The sequence below is a fragment of the Orycteropus afer genome, unplaced genomic scaffold (genome assembly GCF_000298275.1).
Source record: "Orycteropus afer afer isolate SDZICR_OR568_19922 unplaced genomic scaffold, OryAfe1.0 scaffold00063, whole genome shotgun sequence".
Lineage (NCBI taxonomy): Eukaryota > Metazoa > Chordata > Mammalia > Tubulidentata > Orycteropodidae > Orycteropus > Orycteropus afer.
Genome location: NW_006921650.1, coordinates 9,194,066 through 9,215,775, shown reverse-complemented (window position 1 = coordinate 9,215,775; position 21,710 = coordinate 9,194,066). Strand labels below are relative to the sequence as shown.

At 41.4% G+C, this 21,710-nt stretch overlaps 1 protein-coding gene across 1 annotated transcript in view; it reads left to right on the top strand.

Moving 5' to 3' along the window:
- GTPBP10 (GTP binding protein 10) overlaps positions 1-21,290 on the top strand; it is a 44,983-nt gene extending 23,693 nt beyond the window's left edge. The window contains exons 6-10 of the mRNA XM_007939829.1: positions 2,559-2,611; positions 4,864-4,971; positions 6,165-6,242; positions 19,562-19,685; positions 21,043-21,290. Coding sequence (XP_007938020.1) covers positions 2,559-2,611; positions 4,864-4,971; positions 6,165-6,242; positions 19,562-19,685; positions 21,043-21,290 — 611 coding nt within the window. The remainder of the gene's footprint in view (positions 1-2,558; positions 2,612-4,863; positions 4,972-6,164; positions 6,243-19,561; positions 19,686-21,042) is intronic.
- Positions 21,291-21,710: the final 420 nt, after the last annotated feature.

The window sequence follows — 21,710 nt, the reverse complement described above, 5'->3', positions numbered from 1 at the left end:
CAAAACTAAAGTGACATGGGTCAGTGCTTTTTTTTTTGCCATTGTTCCCTCCCCTCCCCGTCCACCCCTGGTAACCAACAATGAGTTTCCTTCTATATATAAACCTTTCCTTGACTTTTTACAATAATGAACTAATATTGTATTTGTCCTTCTGAGATTGACTTACTACACTTAGCATAATGTCCTCCAAGTTCATCCACGTTATGTGGTGTTTTGTAGATTCTACGTTATTCTTTAGTGTTGCGCAGTATTCCATTGTGTGTGTGTACCATAGTTTGGTTATCCATTCTTCTGTTGATGGGCACGTTTCTGTCCTTTGGTATGTAAATAGTGCTGCAATGAACATGGGTGTGCATATATCTATTCTTGTCCTGGCTCTCACTTTTTTAAGGTATATACCTGGTAATGGGATTGCTGGGTCACATGGTATCTCCAGTTCCTGCTTTCTAAGGAATCGCCATACTTTCCACAGTGGTTGTATCAGTTCACAGTCCCACCACCAAGGCTGTAAATCTTCACGGAAGCAGATTGCCTCATCTTCCTCTCTAGGGCAGCTGGTGGGTTTGAACTTCTGACCTGTGGTTAGCAGCCAAATGCCTCACCCACTATGCCATCAGAGCTCCTTAAGTAACACTAAATAAGGACCATATGCACCTGTTCCAACTGACCTACAAATAATTCTTAAAGACATAGGAACTGATCTCGTTTGTAACCTGGGGACTGCCTGTATGAGTGAAAGAGAATGGAGGTGAGGGGCCTTCCAGCCAGAATAAATAGTATTTACACAAGGACTCTGTGCAGGAAGTAAATTTGTATTTAACATGAAGCAAGCAAAAGAATGAGTCAACATAAGGACTGGAAATGTAACTAAAGATCATATCATATAGGCCATGTATTCTGTATTTGCTCATTATATCCTCAAAACAGTTGGAGGATGTTTATGCAAGGCATAAATTAATAGATTTGCTTTTCAAAAAGATGTCTGCCTATAATGTGGAAATGGATTGGAATGGGACCTAAGTGCATCTGGGAAGGCCAGTTAGTAGGCTACTGCAGTAGCTCATTGGGATATAGTAGAAGCTTCGACTTAGAGAAGTGAATGAATAATATGATATCTATTTTGGTTACCTAGTGCCACTCTGACAGGAGTGTACCACAGATGGGATTACTTGAAGATACAAGAGTTTTTTCTCTTCCAGTTTGGAGGCTTTAAGTCCTAGTTCAAAGTGCCAGGCTCTAGGGGCTGGGTGAAAGCACCTCACCCTTGGGCGTCAGCTCTGCCTCCTGCTCCCGGCCCACTAAAGCTGGAGGCTTTTCCTCACTCAGCTGCTGGCTGCTGAGGCTAACAAGCCCAAGGTTGACAAGTAACAAGGCACAGTCCGCATGTTACCAAACCACATGGCAGGCCATTAATTTAAGAACATTGAACTTCCCAAGGTTGGCAGAGCATAGCAGGCTGCTGAACAGTGACATGACTACATGCAGGGTTCAAGCGTGCCATAAGCTAGAGACCGTTTCCCAAGGCTGCTTCTTATATTCAGGAAGCAAACCACATCCGTAAGGCAGCTACTCAACTGCTTACAGTAGATTCCACCATGGAGTTGATTACCAGTCTCATCATGGGGAATAGTACATCCAGCTGCCCAGCCACTCAACCAGGCCCAGCCAAGTTGACACACAAACTTAACTACCACAGTATCTCTGCCAAAAATAAATAAAAGACAGAATGATTTAACCTGGAAAATGAAAACAAGCCATTCTAAAATTAGAATCTGATGGAGTAGAGTTGATTTTGGATTTTCATGGTCAGTATTTATTATATTACAGGGAACTCTTGAGAAGGAAAGAGAAGGAAAAGCAAAAAAGTAATGAGAACGAGACTTTCAGGACTAGTGAGGCTTAAAGATGACTGAATGAGAAAGAACTAGAAAAGTCCCATCAACAGACATAAATTTAAATTCTGCACCTTCCCCCCACTTTAGAACTTAAAAAGAAAAAAAATTTCTGACTCACTGTTCTTCACCATCCTTACTGTGCTCATTAAAGTCCTATAAAGGAAATTTGAGGCTCACTAACTAGGGTAGTGGAGCTCTGGTAGCATAGTGGTTAAGATACTTGCCTGCTAACCAGACGGCTGGCAGTTCAAACCCACCATACACTCCTCGGAAGGAAGGTTGGGCAATCCTACTTCCGTAGTGATACTGCCTCGGAAACCCAAGGAGGGGTCACTATGAGTCAGGTTTGACTTGACGGCACATAACAACAACAACAACTAGGGTAGACCTTTGTTTTGCAGATTATTAAAATCTCTATTTGCCCTTTCCCAAGTACATCATAAATAGCAAGAATAATTACATCTTCCATTTCAAAAGTTTATGAAATTCTAATGAGAATTATGTTATTGATAAATGTTAAACTAATCCCCAAAATTCCTAAAAGAACGTATTCTGAATTAAACTGTTCACAGAAAAAGAAATAATTATTTAGTCTATGTATAATTCTAATTTCTGAGTACCATCTTTTATTCCAGCCATAATTTGTTGTTATTATTGTTTTAGTTACAACAGTAAAGCCTGAACTTGGAAAGATTATGTACAGTGATTTCAAACAGGTGGGTATTTTTAAAGTAAGGCATTTGGTTAGAAGTACAAGTACCTGCTTTTGGTTCTTTTTGTTAGTTGCCATCGTGTTGATTGCGACTCATGGGACCCCATGTGTGCAAAGTAGAACTGCTTCAGAGGGTTTTCAAGGCTGTGACCTTTCAGGGTCATACCACCAGGCCTTCTTCTGAGGTGCCTTTGGGTGAGTTTGAACGGCCAGCCTTTTGGCTGATACACGAGCACATAGCATTTGTATCATCCAGGGACTCCTTGCTTTTCTTTCCTTGTATTTTATAAAATTTGTCTCTTTCTCTGGTTTTGGTGGGGAGAGAGGTAGGAAGTTTTTGCTTTATGATAAGTAATACCATAGTGAAATTAATTCTGCTGAACATATGGCAGTAAAATATTGTATAAGAATTTAACTTCTTGTGCTTTTAAAAATTAGGCCTAGTTAGTTAGTTGCTACAATACTGTATCTTCTTAACTTCTTTAATCTATTTCTTCTTATTGCAAGTCCCTATTTTATTGCTGTATTTGATTATTGATTTCCATTTCCTAAAAACGTTTACTAAAATCCAAAAAAGTAATTCTTTGGGCAAAAAAAAAAAAAATAACCTATTAAAATTTATTTTCTTTGTTAAGAAATAATTTATAGATTATCTGTATAATTAGAGTGAATAAAAACTAAAATTAAAAAAGTAAAAATTTGATATGTATAAATTATAAGTAAATGCTTATTCTTACCATAAAAGCTTGAACAAGTGTGTTAAATCTTTAAGTAGCCAAGTGAAATGAGTAAACAATTACTTAGAAGGAATTAAAGTAGTAAATGATCAGTTTGGGAAAATTGTCCAGCACCTTGAATTATTAAGAAACATAATTAAAATAACTAGTTTATAACTATTAAATGTAGCCATTATTATCAGGACTATGAAGAAACAGGTGTTGCTAATCATACATTAGGAGCTCTGGTAGTGTAGTGCCTAAGGCACTTGACTGCTAACCAAAAGGCTGGTGGTTCAAACCCACCACCAGCCACTCCTTGGAAGGAAGGTTGGGCAATCTACTTCTGTAGTGATACTGCCTGGGAAACCCAAGGAGAGGTCTCTGTGAGTTGGATCTGACTCCATGGATGTGAGTTTGGTTTTTGGTTTGATTCATTTATAATAGTGATACAACCGTAAAAAACAGGAAAACTTAAAAACTGTAAAATATTGCAAAGTAAGTGTATACATACAAGATGATATTAATATAGAGAATAATACTTAGAAGAAAAGAAAACACTGTTTATATCTAATTTTTAGTCAGATCAATAGAGAACCTGAAGAAGTGTTTCAGGGTGTGAGATCTCTGTTGTGCACAGTGCATTTGTACACAGTACATTGTCTTATAGCCACAACTTCCTTTGAGACTGAATTCATTGTTCACATGGAACATGCAGGTAGAGCAGGGGTCTCATCTCTTACTGCATATCGTTTTGCACATAGTATATAATCCTGTGAAATAATTAAAAAGAAATAATATATATCTATTTTTAGTAATATAACAAAAATCACAACCATTTATAAATAAATAAATAATGCTTAGAGCCTAGTTGAAACCAAATTTCAATGGTGTAGGTAATTTTTTATCAGTTTCCTAAGTGATTGTGATGCACAGTGGGGTATGAAAACCACAAGTGTAGAATAATAACTTACCACAAGAAAAGTGGAAAGATAACTATATTCTTTTAATTTATAAGAATGGTCAGTAATCCTCCTAGTATAATATGGACAGAGAGAAGAACAATGGTCTCTAATAAAAAATTATAAATAAAATTTAAAACTTACAAGTATAGAGCTACATTTAGTTAATGTGTATTTTAAAATCTTTGTAAAATTTTAAGGCATTCTGATGGTGCAATGGTTAAATGTTTAAGAATTTAGCTTGTAGACATTGAAATCTATGAAAAATTCTGATTGAACAATATAATATATGGAATTTTATTGAAAATTATCTGATAGAGGAATGTTCAACTAATCCATAAAATCCCTACATTGTTTGATTAGTAAGTAAAAATAGGACTCTCATTACTGATAACAAAGGATTTTGGTTCTTAATGTATCTATTTTGCCATAAAGGAAGCTTGGCTTTTTCAAAGATGAAGTGGTAAGCACAAATTAGGAACTGTTTATATTTGAAATATCATGAAAATTTTAGATATGATCATACTTGTGTTTTTTAACTTTTTCTTTTTCATCAAATCATTTTAACTTTGTGTTAGATATCTGTAGCTGATCTTCCAGGCTTGATAGAAGGAGCACATATGAACAAAGGAATGGGCCACAAATTCCTGAAGCATATAGAAAGAACTAAACAGCTACTTTTTGTTGTAAGTCATATGCATACCAGTTTAATGTTCAAATGAATGTGAAAGTCAGTGAATTCAATTGCCTTCGAAAATTTTTGTAGTGATAAAATTTAAAGGTAAAGTAGCATATGTTATTCTGATAAGTCAATTTGGATGGAGGTCTTACAGAGTGATTTTAGTTTGCACTATGGGAATGACATGTCATTGTTGAAGTTTACGTCATCAGATATAACTTTGACTGTAATTGCCAAGATTTTTTTTCTGAAATTGTGCTTTAGGTGCAGATTTACAGAGCACAGTTTGTTTTACATTCCACATTTTGTGTATGTTTGGTTTCGCTACCCAATTACCATCCCCAACCCTAACCCAGTCCCCCCACCCCCCGCCCATGCCCCTGATAGTTATGCACTCCTGTGTGTCCTATGTTTCCTCCGTGTGAATGTTGCCTCCCTGGTATCCCGTGGTTGACTGCTCCGAGGGATGCATCTCCGTAGAGTATGTGGGTGCGTCAGCCTGGGTTGAGCGGTCTGCATGTATGTCTTATTTACTACTGGGCTGAGAGCCAGTGCCTGGGAGTGAGTTTTATTCCAGGCCTGAAGTGTATCCCTAGGCCATAGTTTGGTGGTCCCACCAGACTCATACTCCATCTGACCAGTAATTCTGGTCATTATTGTGGTTTTGGATTTTGTTCTATGTTTTTCCTGATTTTTAATGTACTGTATTACAAAGTGGGAGCTCTGATAGCTTAGTGCTTAAGGCACTTGACTGCTAACCAGAAAGCTGGCGGTTCAAACCCACCAGCCACTCCTCTGAAGGAAGATGGGGCAATCTACTTCCGTAGTGATACTGCCTTGGAAACCCAAGGAGGGGTCGCTATGAGTTGGAATAGACTTGAGGCAGTGAGTTTGGTTTGGTTTTGGTTTATATTACATAGTATCCATTTCCTACTTCACTGATGGTATAAAAGTTATGTATGAGATTATCCATATCAGTATAAATTGTTTTATCTTCACTTGTTTCTTGTTTATTTAATGACAGTCATTTTATGAGAATAGTTATAATTATCTTGACAACTTAATTTGTCTTGTTTAGAGTTAATGGAATTACAGTAGAGTACAGATTGAGGAATTATTTTTAGCTTGAGAGGCTAAAACATTGAAACATAGTGATGTATAGTTGTTGTCCTTATATTATCTTTCTCTGTTTCTTTTCAGGTTGATATTTCTGGATTTCAGCTTTCTCCTCAAACTCAATACAGAACTGCCTTTGAAACAGTAATACTTCTTACAAAAGTAGGCTTTGTATTTTCTTATGTTTTATATCTGGTCTAATACGCAAATATGTAGGACTGTATGAAATAAGGCAGCTCTGGTGGCATAGTGCCTAAAGCATTTGACTGCTAACCAGAAGGCTGGTGGTTCAAACCCACCAGCCACTCCTTGGAAGGAAGATGGGGCAATCTACTTCCATAGTGATACCACCTCAGAAACTCAAGGAGGGATTGCTATGAGTCTGATCCAACTTGACGACAGTGAGTTAGAGTATATGAAATAACATATGATCATTAGAATAATTACATATCCCACCTCTGCTTTTTACAGATTTAATGGCAGTTGAAGAATTAATCTATAGTTGTTGTTTCCAGTTCATCCCCATCTCCTGTTCCTCAAACTACTACAATCTATAAAGCCCTCCTTAATTCGATATCCTTCCTAGATAGTCCTCAGGTTTTTCTTGCTTGAACTCTAAAGTAATGACTCTTTTTCTACTTGAAACATTCTCCATTCTTGGCTTCATGAGTCAGTCTGCTGGCTCTATTCCTACTTCTTAGGCTATTTTTCAGCTTACTTTTTAGCCTCTTATGGGAGGTCTGGTGGCATAGTGCTTAAGGCATTTGACTGCTAACCAGAAGGCTAGTGCTTCAAACCCAACAGCTACTCTTCGGAAGGAAGATTGGGCAATCTACTTCTATGGTGATACTGCCTCGGAAACCCAAGGAGGGGTTGCTTTTGATTCGGGTCTGACTTCATGGCAGTGAGTTTGGTTTATTTGTTCATACTTCAAAGATCATTGTCCAGAGATCTACCTTAAATCTCTTGTGTAATTTTACCCACTTCTATTACTGTTAAGGAGCCCTTGTGGCGCAGCACATTAGACTTGTTGTTGTTGTTGTTGTTGTTATGTGCCATCGAGTCAAACCTGACTCATAGCGACCCCTCCTTGGGTTTCTGAGGCAGTATCACTACGGAAGTAGGATTGCCCAACCTTCCTTCCGAGGAGTGGCTGGTGGGTTTGAACCGCCAGCCCTCTGGTTAGCAGGCAAGTGTCTTATCCACTATGCTACCAGAGCTCCCTTAGGTTAGCAAATTAGGTTAGGCTGTTAACGAAAAGGCTGGCTGTGTGCATATACCCAGATGTTCTGCAGGAGAGGACACCTGGTGATATGCTCCCATAAAGATCATAGCCTTGCAAACCCTGTGAGGCTGTTCTTCTCTCACATTGGGTCACTGTACATCAAAATTTGACTCAACCTCACCTAACAATAATAGTTGCTTCAGTTTCAGTTAATATATTGAAGACTAATTATAGATATTAGGAGCTCTGGTAGTGTAGTGCCTAAGGCACTTGACTGCTAACCAGAAGGCTCATGGTTCAAACCCACCAGCCACTCCTCGGAAGGAAAGTTGGGCAATCTACTACTGTAGTGATAACGCCTCGGAAACCCAAGCAGGGGTCACTATGAGTGGGGTCCGACTCGATGGCAAGTAACAACAACAATTATAGATATTAAATCTCTATCTAAAACCCAGATCTTTTGTTTGTGCTTTAGATTAGACATCTTTGATTGGACATCCTGTGACTACCTTAAACTTAATATGTATAAAACAGAACTCATTTTATTTCTCTCCCCAGTCTCCCCCAAAACATTATGGGGTGGTTGTCTTGATTCTGTCTTTCTTACTACTTAGATCAGGCCTTGTAGTTGTATATCCTAAGTATTCCTGAAATCCATCTACTTGTCTTAATGTACACTGTCACTCATCAACCCCTTTCACTAGACTGTTATAAGTTCCTTCTGTCTGACCTCTCTGCTCTTAGTCTCACTTCTCTCCAGGCCTTTTTTTTTTTTCCCATGTGGCACCCAGAGTGATCTTTGTAAAACAACTAAACTGATGTCATCTCCCTATTTAAAAAACTTCAGTGATCCTCCATTGCTCTTAGGTTAAAATTTAAACTGAATATACTTTATGAAGGAGCTCTGGTGGTGTAGTGCCTAAGGCATTTGATTGTTAACTAGAAGACTGGCGCTTCAAACCTACTAGCCACTCCTTGCAAGGAAGATTGGGCAACCTACTTCCATAGTGATACCACCTGGGAAACCCAAGGAGGAGGGGTCGCTATGAGTGGAATTGACTCGAAGGCGGTGAGTTTGGGTTTTTTTTTTTTTATATATACTTTATGAGCTTTGGCAAAGTTGATGACCTTTTTTTTTTTTTTCCTCATTACTCCCTGCTCCTCTACCCCATTGCATTCTACATTCTAGCCATGTCAGACTTATTTGATTTCTCTCTAATTCACCGTGATGCCTCTAACATCAAGAATTTGCAGGTCTTATTTCCTTTGCCAAGAGAACATTGTCCTTCCTATCTCTCATTTCTGGCTAACTCATACTTATTCCTTAGGTTTCAGTTTAGATTAGGATCCCCTCAGGAATTCTGCCCTCCTCTACTAATCTTAGGAGCTCTGGTAGTATAGGGATAAGGCACTTGACTGCTAACTGGAACATCAGCTGTTCAAACCCACCAGCTGCTCTGTGGAAGGAGGACCGGGCAATCTACGTCCGTACAAATTTACAGCCTCAGAAACCCAATGGGGGTCACTATGAGTCAGAAACGACTCAATGGCAGTGAGTAAAAGTACTGCTAATCTGAGTTAGGTTCCCTTTATGCTACTGCAACACGCATATGTCCCTGTCATAGAACTCATCAAATTCAATTGCAGTTGCCTTATTTCTTGCTTATTTTCTTTATGAGGTGAAGGACCATATAATAGTAAGTATTTTTAAACAATAATAATGGCTAACGTTTACTGAGTATTTATTATGTGCCACATCCTTAACATAAATTATGTTTTAATTTTCACAAAATTCTGTGAGGTAGGTACTACCCTTACCCACCCTCCAGCATCCTGCTTACAAAAGTTAATGTTAATTGCCCAAGTTCAGAAAGCTACTAAGTGGTAAATTCAGTTCAATCTCAGGCAGTTTGATTGTAGGGCTTAATACTGTTAAGCACCTGCATTAGGTATCTCACTGCCATCAGGTTGATTTTGACTTACAGTGACCCCCATTGGGTTTTTAAGGCTGTAAATCTTTGTAGAAGCAGACTTCTTCCTTCTGAGGAGCAGCTGGTAGGTTTGAGCCACCCACCTTTTGGTTAGCAGCCAAGAGCCTTAACCACTACAGAGCCAGAGCACCTTCTGTTAGTTATCTAGTGCTGCTGTTAGAAATACTACAAATGGATAATCAACAGAAATTTATTTTTTCATGGTTTGGGAGGCTAGAAATCTGAATTCATGGTGCTGTCTCTAAGGGAAGGCTTTCTCTGTGTTGGATCTGGAGGAAGGTCCTGGTCTCTTCTGAGCCTCTGATCATAGGTGATCCTCATGTGGCTTGTCATCTCTCTTCCCCATCTCTTCTTGTTACCTGCCTTGTTTAATCCCTTTTACAGTTCAAAAGAAATTAACTCAGGACACACTCTTCATTATTCCTTCCTCATTAACATAATAAAGACAGCCCCTTCCCAAATTGGGATTTAACCACAGGCATCTCACTGCCAATGAGTCCATCCCACTCATAGTGACCCCTCCTTGGGTTTCCAAGGCAGTATCACTATGGAAGTAGATTGCCCTATCATTCTTCTGAGGAGTGTCTGGTGGGTTTGAACCGCAAGCCTTCTGGTTAGCAGTCAAATGCCTTAGGCACTATACCACCATTTTGTTGTTGTTGTTGTTATGTGCCGTCGAGTGGGCCCCGACTCATAGCGACCCCTCCTTGGGTTTCCGAGGCAGTATCACTACGGAAGTAGGATTGCCCAACCTTCCTTCCAAGGAGTGGCTGGTGGGTTTGAACCACCAGCCTTCTGGTGAGCAGTCAAGTGCCTTAGGCACTATGCTACCAGAGCTCCTATACCACCATAGAGGTTAGGATTTACAATATATGTTTTTTGGGGCACAATTCAGTCTGTTGTTATGCCCAGTTCTTGAATCCCCAGAAACCACCAAGGAGCCAATTCCGCTGCAAAAGCATAGGGGTTGTTTATTCAAGCTTGAGCTCGGACCCTCAACGATCACCGACGCAGCGGTTTAGGATTGAGAGCCCTGAACTTAGGGAAAGGGGGTCTTTTACTGGGGATGGAGTAGGAACAGGGAAGTTTCAATCAGAAAATTACAGGATTGGTTGACATTTTTCAAGTTGTGAGTTGTTCCTGCTTGATTGGCTCTGTCCTGTGGGCCGAGGCCGCAAACTGCCATTTCTAGCTATTTTAGGTATTGGAATTTCAAGTATTTTCCTGCTATTTACTGATTGGTTGTTGCTAGGGGGTATCTATGGGGTGAGGGTAATCAGGACTTCAGGTTCTTCTCTACTATTTACTGATTGGTTGTTGCTAGGGGAAGTAAAGGAGGGGAGGGGGGTTAGGACTCTGTGTGGTTGAGCCCTGAGGCGTGGGGAACATGCTGGAGTTCTTGCACTAATGTCTTCTTGCTAAAAAAATGATTACCTGCTGGGCATTTGTACAAGCGTGTGGTCTCACATTCCTCCCTTTCTCTTGGCACTAAACTCAATCATGAGTTTGTTAACTGTTATTATATGTTGGGTTATAGTGTACTGTATTAATACCTGAATTGTCTTGATGGATTAGTTGGTACTGTTGCCTGAGGACCATGAGTTGTACAGAGTTTACTCTTTCTCTTATAAAGCCGACTAACTTATTTAGAATACAAGGACCAACCGTGAGTAAAATTAGTCCTATAATGACCGGTCCAGCGATAGCAGATAATAGAGACGTTAGCCAAGAAAAATTAAACCAGCTCTCATACCATCCCTGGTTTTGGGTACGTTCTCTTTTTCTTTTTTCTAGTCCTTCTCTTACTTTAGCCATGGAGTTTTTTATGATTCCCAAGTGGTCTATATAATAACAACATTCCTCCCCTAGAGCAGCACAAACTCCCCCTTGTTGTTGAAAGAGGATATCCATACCTCTTTTTAGTTGTAAAGTTAGTTCTGCTAAAGAGGTTAGGGATTCTTGGAGTTTGGTAATGGATTCTTTGAGTCTTTCTATATCCTGGTCAATTGCTGCTCTGAGTGAATTATATTGTTGATGCTGGTTTATGATAGACGTAATTCCTGTTCCAGCTCCCGCTAGCCCTAACCCTAATAGAACAGTTAAAGTTATAGCAGAGACTGGTTCCCACTTGACTGGGTGAGGAACAGTCTCCCATTTATCTAGAAATTTGTCATACTGGTGGTATAATACATGAGGTACTAAATAGACAAAAATCTTTGGTCTGATTAAGAACTTGCCCATGGAGGCAAGGGGATAGTCCTGAGGAGCAAGCCCACCACCAGTTAGGGGGTGGTATATAGTACACAGTTTGATTTATAATTGTTTCAGTGTGGTTGCAGAGGTGTTTGTGAGTTTGTGCAATCTGTCCTATGCAGGTCCCTGTCCCTGTGACAGAAAGTAGGGTTAGTTGTCCAGGTCTTTTATGATTCCATCTACAGGTTTTGTGAGTTTCTGACTGGTTGAATTTTCCTATAAATGCAATACCTTCATAATAGGGGGGTTTGATATCATAGCATAGCCAACAAGATTCTGTTAAATTAGATTGGGTTAGATTTAGTAGTTGGAAGGTTTGGTCCATAATTTTCCAAAGGGGGTCTCCCTGTGGATCTTGGACTGACGTGTTGTTCCTCGAAGGAGCTGACACATTGTGGGAGGAGGAATTTCGAATTAATGTGTTGCCCCGATTATTGGATGGTGCGATGGGCACTAATTGCGGGGTTAACCCTGTGTTAGGCCCGATTGCTATGGGGGGTGTCCAGGATTCAATTTTCAGTCTAATATTAAAAATGACTCCATTGTCATACCCCCTTTGATATAGTTGAAGTCCCCAAGATCTACCAGTTACCCAGGTCCTATATTGTTTCCCTGACTCTGTAAATTGAATTTTAATAGGATTACAGGTAAAATTCATACATGGGCCAGCTCTGGTATACTTGTCTCCTGTGGCATAAGTCCAACTGCAATAACTAACATAATTAAAGCTGGAAGGATTTTCTCTTTCTACTGTGATAAGGTGCCAAGTTGAGGAGGGTTTCCAATAAGTAGTTCCAGTGGTTTCACACCCCCACGCCCTACAGTAAAAGTCTGATGTCCCTCCACACCGGTTTGCTAAAGCTCTATCCCTTCCTCCTCCTGGACAAACATAAAATGTTATTTTACGATGTTTGTGACGAAGTTCCGGATGTCCACAACCTATTCCAAAGTTACTGAGCCCCCCAGGGGCGCAGGAACGTTTACAGTTGGGTTTACCTGAGCATTCGGGAGTACCGTTCTTGTTGGTTTCCCAGTCTACGATGTCCCAAGATCCAGCTGCTAATTGGCATAAGTCAAAATGTAGGTTGGGCCACCAGGTATTAGGGGGATGGTTGCCCGTTGTGGAGTTGACATTATCTCCTGTGGCTGATGTAATTATCCAGGTCAACTATTGGGGTGTGTGTGGGTTAGATGAGGGATTTACATAGTTACCAGTTATTAACGGTATTACTAGTAGGGTCCATATCGCTGGAGTTTTAGTTTGAGTGGATTGTTGGGGTCTTTGGAGATGCACCATGGTGGGTCCTGGTCAGGATCGGCTTTGTGGACGTGAGTATGGTGGATCCAGGAGGTTATTCAGTCAACTTTGAGGGCAGTGGGTGTTGCCAGGATCACGATGTAGGGTCCTTTCCAGCGAGGTTGTAGAGTTTCTTGTTGGTGTCTCCGCACATACACCCAATCACCTGGCTGGTATGGTGAGGTTCCGGAGGGGGATTAGATTGATAGAGGGCTCTTAAGTTCAGCCAGATGTCCTGTTGGGTTTGCTGCAGGGCTTGAAGAGAATAAATGAGTTCATAATTATCAATTTCACATAACAAATCGGACTGGAATCTGGGAGTAATAGGTGGAGGTCTACCAAAGACAATTTCAAAAGGTGTTAATCCTAATTTATAAGGAGAGTTACGGACCTGAAATAGGGCGAAGGGGAGGAGAGTCACCCAGTCTCCGCCAGCCTCTATGGTTAATTTGGTTAAGGTCTCTTTTAGAGTTCTGTTCATTCTTTCTACCTGGCCTGAACTTTGGGGTCTGTAAGCACAATGTAATTTCCAATTAGCCCCAAGAATAGTTGCTAAACTCTGTATTACCTCGGACACAAATGCCGGTCCATTATCTGACCCTATTGTAGTAGGAAAACCATACCTGGGTAGGATGTCTTCTAGTAGTTTCTTGGCTACAACGTGGGCCGTTTCTCTCTTGGTGGGGAAGGCTTCCACCCACCCTGAAAAGGTATCTATAAAGACTAACAAATATTTATATCCGTATTTCCCTGGTTTTACCTCCGTGTAGTCCACTTTCCAGCAAGTTCCTGCTGTGTTGCCTCTTGATCTGGAGCCTAGATTGGGAGGGTTTTTAGTAACATTGGTTAATTGACAGGCTTTACAGTCAGAAACGATTGTTTCAATTTTAGATTGAGCATTTTTAATTATTACGTAGGCCCATTTTAGTAATTCCTGCATCTTTTTAGTTCCTAAATGGGTGGTCTGATGTATTTTGAATAAAATTTCTTTTCCCAGTTTTTCAGGGAGGATGGCTTTGTGATCTGCTGATTCCACCAGTTGCATACGTACTGAGTTCCGGGTAGTTGTTTGATCCATTTCAAATCTTCTTCAGTGTAGTTGGGGTTCGTTGGTAAGGCAGGGCTCCCAGGGTCAGGTAGGTTGGAAGTTAATACCAGGTTGGTAGATAGTGCAATTTCTCGGGCAGTCTGGTCTGCTAAATTATTGCCTTGGGTAACTGGGGAAGTGGTTTTCTGGTGTCCCGGACAATGAATGATGGCAAGTTTGTTTGGGAGCCATAGGGCAGCTAGTAGATATAGGATTTCGTTTTTATTTTTAATTGTCTTCCCTTCCACGGTTAATAGCCCCCTTTCCCAATAAATTGCCCCATGAATATGTGCCGTGGCAAAAGCATAACGACTGTCTGTATATATATTCAATTTTCTGTCTTTTCCTAAAGTTAGGGCTTTGGTCAATGCTATTAGTTCAGCTCGTTGAGCTGATGTTCTGGTTGGTAATGGTTCAGCCCAAACTATTGCAGTTTCCGTTACCACTGCCGCCCCTGCATACCTCTGTCCATCACGTACAAAGCTGCTCCCATCCGTATACCAGGTGACCTCGGCATCCAGCAAGGGTGTGTCTTGTAGGTCAGCTCGGGTTCCGTGCGCTTGAGCCAGAATGTCGATGTAGTCATGGAGTGGAGCACCCAAATCCGGATCCTGTAACAGGGTGGCAGGGTTCAGTGCCGTAGGTGACTGGAAGATAATCTTAGGTGGGTTCAGTAACAGTCCTTGGTAGTGGGTGAGCCGTGCATTGCTAAGCCATCGATCAGGAGGTTGTTTAAGAGTTCCTTCTATGGCATGCGGGGTGGTGACATACAGTTCTTGTCCCAGTGTAAGTTTGCCCACATCTTTGACTAGTAATGCTGTTGCTGCTATTATGCATAAGCACGGGGGCCACCCCACCACCACTGGGTCTAATTTTTTTGAGAGATAGGCTACTGGTCTTTTCCAGGGGCCTAGGTGTTGAATTACAACTTCCTTCGCTATCCCCTTATTTTCATCAATATATAGATAGAAGCTCTGGTAGCATAGTGCCTAAGGCACTTGACTGTTAACCAGAAGGCTGGCGGTTCAAACCCACCAGCCACTCCTCAGAAGGAAGGTTGGGCATTCCTACTTCCGTAGTGATACTGCCTCGGAAACCCAAGGAGGGGTCTCTATGAGTCGGGGCCGACTCGATGGCAAATAACAACAACAACAACATAGATAGAAGGGTTTTGTCACATCAGGCAGTCCAAGGGCGGGAGCAGACAAAAGGGTATTTTTAAGCGAATTAAAGGATTTTTCCATGGCCTCTGTCCACTGAAACTTCTGCCGCTCCTTGGTTGCTTCATAGAGAGGTTTTGCTAATTCTGCAAAACCTGGTATCCAGAGTCTACAGTAGCCGGCTGATCCTAGGAACTCCCGCACCCCATGTGGGGTGTTGGGTCTAGGGATTTTTAGCACAGTCTCTTTGCAGGCCTTAGTCAGCCATCTTTGTCCCTCTCTTAACATATACCCTAAATAGCTTACCTCGGGTTGGCAAAGTTGAGCCTTTTTGGCTAAGGCTCTGTAACCCATGTCTCCTAATGTCTGGAGTAAGTCTCTGGTTCCTTGGAGGCAGGTCTCGTAGCCTGCTGCAGCAATTAGGAGATCATCTACATATTGTAACAGCGTGAGACTGGGGTGGTCGAATCGAAACTTACCCAGGTCTTCATGTAGTGCCTCGTCGAAGATTGTAGGCGAATTTTTGAAAATCGCGTCCAGGTTAGTTGTCCATTAACGCCTTCCGCGGGATCTGTCCATTCAAAGGCAAACAGGTCCTGGCTCTTTGGGGCTAACGGTAAGCTAAAAAATGCATCTTTTAGGTCCAAGACTGAGTACCACTGGTGATCTGGGGGTAGAGAACTTAGGAGGGTGTATGGGTTAGGAACAGTAGGATGAATGTCCATGACCCGTTTATTGACCTCCCGGAGGTCTTGTACTGGTGTATAATTGTTGGAATGAGGTTTTCGAACAGGGAGTAGAGGGGTGTTCCAAGCAGACTGACAGGGTCGGAGTATTCCTAATTTTAACAGGCACCGGATGTGAGGGGTTATGCCTTCCCGGGCTTCTCGTGACATAGGGTACTGACAGACCCTGACTGGGTCCGCTCCAGGTTTAATTTCCACATAAACTGGTGGCCTATGTCTAGCTAACCCTACACCTCCAGTTTCAGCCCATGCCTTGGGAAAAGCTGATAACCACTGTTTCATATTTTCAGATGGGGGAGGAGGGGGTTGTTGGTGGAGTCTATACTCATCTTCTAGGTTTACAGTCAACACTTGAATAGGTTGGCCCCTACTGTCCATAATGGTTGCCCCTCCTTTTTGAAAGTGGATTTGTGCTCCTATTTTGGTTAGTGTATCTCTCCCAAGAAGTGGATAGGGGCATTCTGGAATTACCATGAATGAGTGGGATACCCGAACCATGCCGAGATCCACTGTTCTTCGGGTAGTCCATGAGTATTGATTTGTTCCTGTAGCCCCCTGAACCCAGGAGGTTTTATTAGACAGTTTTCCTTGGGGTTTGAGTAAGACTGAATGTTGTGCCCCAGTGTCCACCAGGAAATCAATTGGAGTACCCTCCACTTTAAGGGTTACCCTGGGTTCGGGGAGGGGAACCGAACCCCGTCACCCCTAATCACTGAGTTCCCCCAATTCTAGTACTTTATTTAGTTTGTGGTTTATGAGTTCTTTTATTTGGGCACTCTTTTGCCCAATGTCCATTTTCCTTGCAATAGGCACACTGATTCTTGCCCAGTTTAGGGCGTCCTCCCGTGGGGGGGTCCCCCTTACCTCGGTATTTTGCGATTTTTTGCTGTTGTTGTTCTCTTTCTCGGATGCTCCCGGTTGTTGAGGCAAGCAAGATTTTTGCAAGGTTCCGAGTGCTCCGGTCACTGGCTGCTGCTAGTGCTTTGGCCTGTCGATCCTCTGGACTTTCCCTGTGATTATAAACTCTCTGCAACTAATATTAAATCCTGAATACTTTTTTCATTTAGTCTGTCAATTTTTTGTAATTACCTCCTGATGTCTGAGGCTGCTTGATTCACAAAAGCCATGATTAGTGCAGCCTTAGTTTCAGGCGCTTCCGCATTCATGGGGGTGTATTGACGAAATGCTGCCATTAATCTTTCTAAGAAAGCAGCAGGATTTTCATCCCTCCCTTGCTGTACGTCACCTACCTTAACCAAATTAGTGGGCTTCCTTGCGGCTGCCCTGAGACCTCCCATTAGAGTCTGACGGTACACCCGGGGTCTCTCCTTACCTTCAGTCATGTTGAAGTCCCAATTAGGATGAGTCAGAGGGAAGGTGGCATTAGTCATATCTATATTAGTAGTGGGTTGTCCGTTATCCCCCAGAACAGATTTCCGGGCTTCCATCTGGATTCTTTCACATTCCTCAGTGGTGAACAAAATCTGGAGTAGTTGTTGACAATCGTCCCAGGTAGGCTGATGAGTAAACAAAATAGTCTGTAGGAGGTCAGTTAAGTCTCTGGGATTATCTGAGAATTTAGCATTCTGTACAGGTCACTAGTGGCGAAGGGCCAATAGTGAAGTTGCTGGTTGCCAGCTGCGTCTGCGGGTCCTGCGGCCTGCAACGGTAAGTCTGTGGAATCTGCTGGTCCACTAGAGGGCGCTGCGCGCTGCATTCTTCCACGGGTGCCGGCTGCCGGACCTGCTGCTGCTGCCATTGCCCCACTATCGTCCGGAACTTGGGGCAGCGCACCCTCTGCAGCTGCAGTACCTGCTGAAGGGGCTTGATAAGGAGGGAGAAAAAGGAGTTCTTCCTCTGTCCCACCCTGGAATACTGGGTGGGTCGGTGCCGAAGGTTTAATTTCAGGTTCCTTCTTCTGGGCAGTATGAGTTTGTGCTGCCAGGACAGTTTTAGGTGCCTGCTTAGGAAGAGAAAGAGGTAATAACGGCTTTAACCAGGGAGGTGGATTTTCCACTAAATCCTGCCATGTGGTAATATATGATCCCTGGTCTAGGTGTCCCCAGCTGGACCGGAACACAACCTAACCTCTTTTACCTTTAAAATAATTTGGAGATCAAACATACCCTCGGCTGGCCACCCTACATTGAACGTAGGCCATTCTGAAGTACACAGGGTTACAAGTTCTCCTTTTTTTATTTCTAAACTTAAATCATGTGCTCTTTGTCTAACTTCTTTAAAGTTACCGGTCAAAAGAGAAAGAGGAGTCGTCATAGTCTGTCCCATCTCATCCGTCCACCAAATCACAAACACTAACAGACAACAAATACACACACAAAAGGACGAACAAAGAATGCCTCCCACAGATTGGAAGCAAAACCGAAAATGGGACGACGGCCTCACACTGTGCCGTGGGAGTGACCCGCTTCGTCCTTTTGCAAGTTCCAGGTTGGAGGGTTACCTTGTTTCCTCCCAGGCCGAGGGGATTCTTAACTTCCCTCTAAATGGGGTCCTGGAACATCTTCCAGGTCCCCTGCTGACAGCTCGCCTGTGTGTCCACTTAAGCCAAAGTCAGCCTCACAGAAAATGGGCCCCAGGTATAACTTAAAAGACTCAACAAACAAATATTAAACATTTAAACACCAGCTAGCTGCAACCCACTGGGTCGGGAGTCCTGGGGTATCTGGGGATCCCGGACGAGCCCCCAAATGTTATGCCCAGTTCTTGAATCCCCAAAAACCACCAAGGAGCCGATTCCACTGCAAAAGTATAGGGGTTGTTTATTCAAGCTTGAGCTCGGACGCTCAACTGTCACCGACGCAGCGGTTCAGGATTGAGAGCCCTGAACTTAGGGGAAGGGGGTCTTTTATCGGAGATGGAGTAGGAACAGGGAAGTTTCAATCAGAGAATTAGAGGATTGGTTGACATTTTTCAAGTTGCGAGTTGTTCCTGCTTGATTGGCCGTTTCTAGCTATTTTAGGTATTGGAATTTCAAGTATTTTCCTGCTATTTACTGATTGGTTGTTGCTAGGGGGTATCTATGGGGTGAGGGTAATCAGGACTTCAGGTTCTTCTCTACTATTTACTGATTGGTTGTTGCTAGGGGAAATAAAGGAGGGGAGGGGGGTTAGGACTCTGTGTGGTTGAGCCCTGAGGCGTGGGGAACCTGCTGGAGTTCCTTACACTAATGTCTTCTTGCTAAAAAAATGATTGCCTGCTGGGCATTTGTAAGCGTGTGGTTTCACACTGTAACAACACCACATATCATATTGAGAGTATTGAGATCAAGAAATCATCAGAAGTATAAAAAGATAAACCAACCATTTTCCATTGGTGAAGTAGCAGTGCATGTAATAAGTTTAGAATCACATTACAGCCTGTTGCAGTAGTGTTTCTCAACAGAGGAAGTTTTGTTCCCTCCTCTTCTTCCCCAAATGTTCCTATGAATTCTACAGAAGTCTGGATATCTGTATTTTGCTCTAGGCACAAAAGCACAAATGTCTCCAGGATGTCATGTGTCATACTGTGTCACACTAACAAATTCTGAATTTTATTTGTTAATTGGTTTTGTGGTTGTTGCGAGTTACTGCGTTTTAGTGATGTGAATGGGTTATAGATTTTGCAGGTTTATAAAATAAAGAAACTACCAAAGACATTGCCAAAGAAGTAATTCATATGGATAATTTTATTAAATTATTTGGTTATTCTCTTTTGATTTAAAGGAGTTGGAGTTGTACGAAGAGGAACTTCAAACAAAACCTGCACTTCTGGCAGTTAATAAAATGGATTTGCCAGATGCCCAAGATAGATTCCATGAACTGATGAACCAACTCCAGAATCCTAAAGGTAAACCCAATTCATTCATTTACTGCATATGCAATGAAGATCTACTATGTGTTGAGATGGCTGTGGAGGAAAAAGGCACCTGCAGTTTGTATTCTTAAAAAACACTTATGTTTAAAGAAAGAATATATACCATATGAAACATTTAAGTAACATTGTAACATAATAATTGTTCCAGAATGTGGATATGGTGGTAAATTAGAGGAGAAAAGAGGTAGGAAAGATTATTAAGAGCTAAAAATCTTGGTCTTCAGAAAGAAGTAAAACTTAAACTGGGCTCTTAAAGAGTGGGTGGGATTTGGATAATAGGAAAAAGTCAGCATCTACCTGTGAAGTATTTCAATTTAATTAACATATTTCACAAGTTTATAGAAGTTCTAGTTCCCCTAACCTGTTGCCATGGGGTCAGTTCTGACTAGTCATGACCTTATAGGACAGGGTAGAAGTTTCCATAGGGTGGCCAAGGCAGTAATCTCTTACAGAAGTAGATCACCACATCTTTCTCCTGCAGAGTGGCTGGTGGGTTTGAACCCTTAGTTGGTGGCTGAGCATTCAACCACTGTGCCACCAGGGCTCCTTCTGTTTCCCCTCTAAAGAAAACCCAAGGAAGGATCGCTATAAATCAGATCCAACTCGACGGCAGTGAGGTTTTGTTTTTGTTTTTGTTTTTTTAAAATAGCATCAGTGATGATAAGCCAAAACTTTAGAAATGGTAAAGGACTCCTGTGTATTGACTGAGGCAAGCTGGACTGTCCCAAATTAAAAGTAGTTACATATATATTTTCTTATAGAAATATTCTTCTAAAGATTCTATGATGCTTTACCACATTGAGCCAAAAAAAAAAAAAAAAAAAGCAAAAAAGACTGCTTTTGTAAGTAAATAATCTCTAATTCATCTACTGTTTATCATCAATTTTGTTTGAAATATATTCATCCAGTAGTGGTTTACTAAGCACCTATCATGTATCCCTAGGTGGTACAAACAGTTAATGAATGCACTTACTGCTAACTGAAAGGTTGAAGATTCAGGTCCACCCAGAACCACTTCACAATAAGGGACTGGATATCTACTTCCAAAAATATTAGCCATTGAAAAGCTTCTGCAGCACACTTTTATTCTGACACATACGGGGTTGCCCTTTGTCATAATTGACAACAACTCACGGTGGCAGTGGATCATGTGGCAGGACTCTTACTACTGACACTAGTAAGTGAAATCCAAAGGTTCTGAGAGTGTATTAGAGAAGAAAAAAAGGAATTAAAAATGCCGTTGCCTGGTTCACAAATCTGACCTTTAATGTAGCTTTGGCTTACTTTCAAAACAAAGAAAATTAGCTGAACTTTGTGTTCTTCGTTTCAGATTTCCTGCACTTGTTTGACAAAAACAGGATTCCAAAGAAGACTATGGAGTTCCAGCATGTCATTCCAATCTCTGCAATTACTGGAAAAGGAATTGAAGAATTAAAGAACTATATAAGAAAATCACTGGATGAACAAGCCAACCAGGAAAATGATGCCTACCTTAAAAAACAGTTGCTTAACTTAAGAATATCTAATACAGCATCTTATAGTGAGCCACCGTCAAATCATGTTATTAGTATTTCCTGAATGGATATAATTTAAATCTATTCAAAATGATATGAATTTATGTCAGTTTGAAGTTTTTCACAGATGTGTATTTTTTTAGTATAATTACCAATTTCCTGATGTGTATACCATCATAGAAAAATGATAACCTTTTTAGGCTGTTCTATGTGATTACAGAAGTCAACAATAACAACAAATGGCAGTTTATAAGTTTATGGTCAATCCACCTATTAACTACCTATAATAACATCTAGCATTCCTTTATATATATTTCTGTTGAGATCATTTTTAAGAATTACATAAAAAGATTTCCTAGAGAAAGGTTTATCTATTGAAGGAAATTTTCTTTGTTGGTTACCAAGGGTGGGAGGGGAGGGGAGGGAAAGTTGTTAGATAGAGATAAATATTGATTTGGGTGAAGAGGGCAATGTACCAAATGTG